This window comes from Lucilia cuprina, chromosome 3 (genome assembly GCF_022045245.1).
Source record: "Lucilia cuprina isolate Lc7/37 chromosome 3, ASM2204524v1, whole genome shotgun sequence".
In the NCBI taxonomy this organism is placed as follows: domain Eukaryota; kingdom Metazoa; phylum Arthropoda; class Insecta; order Diptera; family Calliphoridae; genus Lucilia; species Lucilia cuprina.
In genome coordinates this window covers 43,598,958-43,601,548 of record NC_060951.1, presented here as the reverse complement: position 1 = coordinate 43,601,548, position 2,591 = coordinate 43,598,958, and the positions used below count along the sequence as shown (strand labels likewise).

At 27.4% G+C, this 2,591-nt stretch overlaps 1 protein-coding gene across 1 annotated transcript in view; it reads right to left on the bottom strand.

The window, feature by feature from the left end:
• Positions 1-998: 998 nt before the first annotated feature.
• The window catches only part of LOC124419002 (phosphatidylinositol-3-phosphatase SAC1-like), a 3,895-nt gene continuing 2,302 nt past the window's right edge, over positions 999-2,591 (bottom strand). Inside the window, exons 2-4 of the mRNA XM_046947090.1 lie at positions 1,692-2,249; positions 1,546-1,635; positions 999-1,470 (exon numbers count right to left, since the gene is read on the bottom strand). Of these exons, the coding sequence (XP_046803046.1) occupies positions 1,273-1,470; positions 1,546-1,635; positions 1,692-2,249 (846 nt within the window). The 3' untranslated portion in view covers positions 999-1,272. The remainder of the gene's footprint in view (positions 1,471-1,545; positions 1,636-1,691; positions 2,250-2,591) is intronic.

Below are 2,591 nucleotides of genomic sequence, written 5' to 3'. Positions count from 1 at the left end.
AAGGGTTTCCGAAAAGGGTTCAAAATTTCATCACTAGTGATTAAAACTATAAAAATATTTTTTTTTGTAAATTGTAATAATAATTTGAATCAAATAAAAAAAAATAAACCTGTAAGTTTAGTGGTTTCTTTTTTATAAACATATATGTATGTTAAGAATTTTTCGATCTCACTCCTTATTGGTAATATTCAACATAAAACTTTCTTTATAAAAATTAAAAATTTTAAAAATATACTCATGGTGTAGGGTATTATATGGTCGGCCATGCCCGACTATACTTTCCTACTTGTTTTTTTATAGAAAATTTTCGAAGAAATTTTCTTTTGTAGATAATCTTCGATAAAATTTTATTTTTTAGATAATTTTTAATAAAATTTCTTTTTTTTTTAGAAAAAATTTTGATAAAAACTTTTTTTTCAATAAAATTGTCTTTTTTATAGAAATTTTTCGATGAAATTTTTTCCTTTGTAGATAATCTTCGATAAAATTTTCGGGTTTTTTGAAATTTACTATTTCTAAAAAATTTTGATGAATTTAGAATTTTTGGGAAAATTTTCATAAATAATTTTTTTTATCGAAAATTTACTATTTTTAGAAAATTTTGTATAAAATTTAATTTCATTAAAAAATTTCTATGAAGTTATAAAAAACTTTTTTTCTTTTCACTGTTTTTCACAAATAGCGTAGTTTTGAAATAAAACTTCCTCATATTTTTTTCTTTTCCAAATTAATTCTACTTTTTTATTTAAACAATATTATACTTTAACAAAATATTTTCTTTAACTTAAATCAAAACACAAAAAAGTTTAAAAATTATACCTACAAAGAAATAAACATCATTTATAGTTATGGAAGAAGTAGGAAAATTTTCCATTTAAAAAACCAACTGGGAATAAAATAAATGTAAGTTTATTTAATACTTAAATTAAACAATATTAATAATTGAAAATTAAGTTCGTTTTTTTTTAAATAAAATAAAGTGGAAAGTTTTTATTTTTAGTAAATAATCCAGCTTGAGGATTTATTATTAATTTAACAGCTTTTTATATTTTTGGGCGCTTTAGACTTTTTTGTTTAATTAATTTGCAAAAATTTGATATAAACGCAGATAAATATATATATTTAGCTTGGACATTATTTTAGGCTTTTTCTGGTTGTATGTTTTTAAACTTGGAGGGGTCAAAAGAAAACAGAAGAATCATCATCCATCCTCGGCAATCATCATTTAACTATACACGAAAAATATCATGAAAACCACCATTACCACTAACGTTAGGCTTGAAATTTAATGGGCCGAAAAAGCCGAGGCCAATCTACAAATTCTAAACCGTAATGGAAGATACCACTGATGCTGACACCGATTAAGGCACCCCAGAATAACATGAATAGTAAATTTTCGGTATTGAATTCGGAAGGTACCAGAGCGGTGAGGAAAAGCATGGCTATGGAGAAGATTAATATCGAGGGGAACTGTGAAAGAGTAGAAATTTTATTAAAATCAAAGAAAACTTGTTGTTTATTAAAAAAAAGAAAACTAAAACTTACCGCATTATAACGCCATGAATGTTTAATTTCCAGAGGCGAAGGCAAAGAGGCATTCACGGTATAACGACCCAAAAATAAATCAATACCATCCTGAAAAATTAAAAAAATTTAGTAATTTTTATAAATCTATATTATACGAATCTCACCTGTCTAAAACCATCTGCAAAATTATTCAAATAATATCTTGTCATCGAATTAACACCATCCTGCATCATACCCGCCGTAGTACGTTTACCTGTGCGAGTAAAATCGGTCTTTAATGCTCCGGTACCCGAGTATTGTAATGAAATCATATCAGCATTATCGGCCCAAACACCTTTGAAAATCAAATCGAATTGCGGTGAAGCTGATTCGACTTTTTGACCCACATGCAAGATACCCAATTTCTGTAGAATATTATTTAAAGAACGACGTGCTAGCATACTCTGTACAACATTTGTACGATCTAGACAATCAATACAATTGGTACGAAAGACTCCATGTTGAGTGGATACTATGCGTCCATCATCACGTATATGGAATACGGAGAATTCTTCTTGTTCGTGTGCTAAACGATCGATTAAGATGTTGAGACGATCCCAACGCATTTTTTTACATTCAGCATGAAAATCAAAAGCCTCATAGCGAATATTGGAATTGTTGAGTTGTTGGGCAAAGGTGCGATAGGAAGTTTCGAGAGCTCCTTCAGCGCCCTTCTGGTCGACCTATAAGATAAATTAATCAATGTTTTTAAAATTTTAAAGAATTCCTATAATTGTTTATAAAAGACAATTAAAAAAAAAACTTTCTATAAATAGAGAATTTAATTGAAAATTTTCTAAAGAAAATATAATTTTATTACAGATTTTCTATAACAAGAGAGAATTGAAAATTTCTTTAAAATATTCATTTTTTACACCAGTTTTTATTCAGTTGTAGTTCAGTTCTAGTTTAGTTCTAGTTAAGTTCTAGTTTAGTTCTAGTTCAGTTCTAGTTCAGTTCTAGTTCAGTTCTAATTCAGTTCTAGTTCAGTTCTAGTTCAGTTCTAGTTCAGTTCTAGTTCAGTT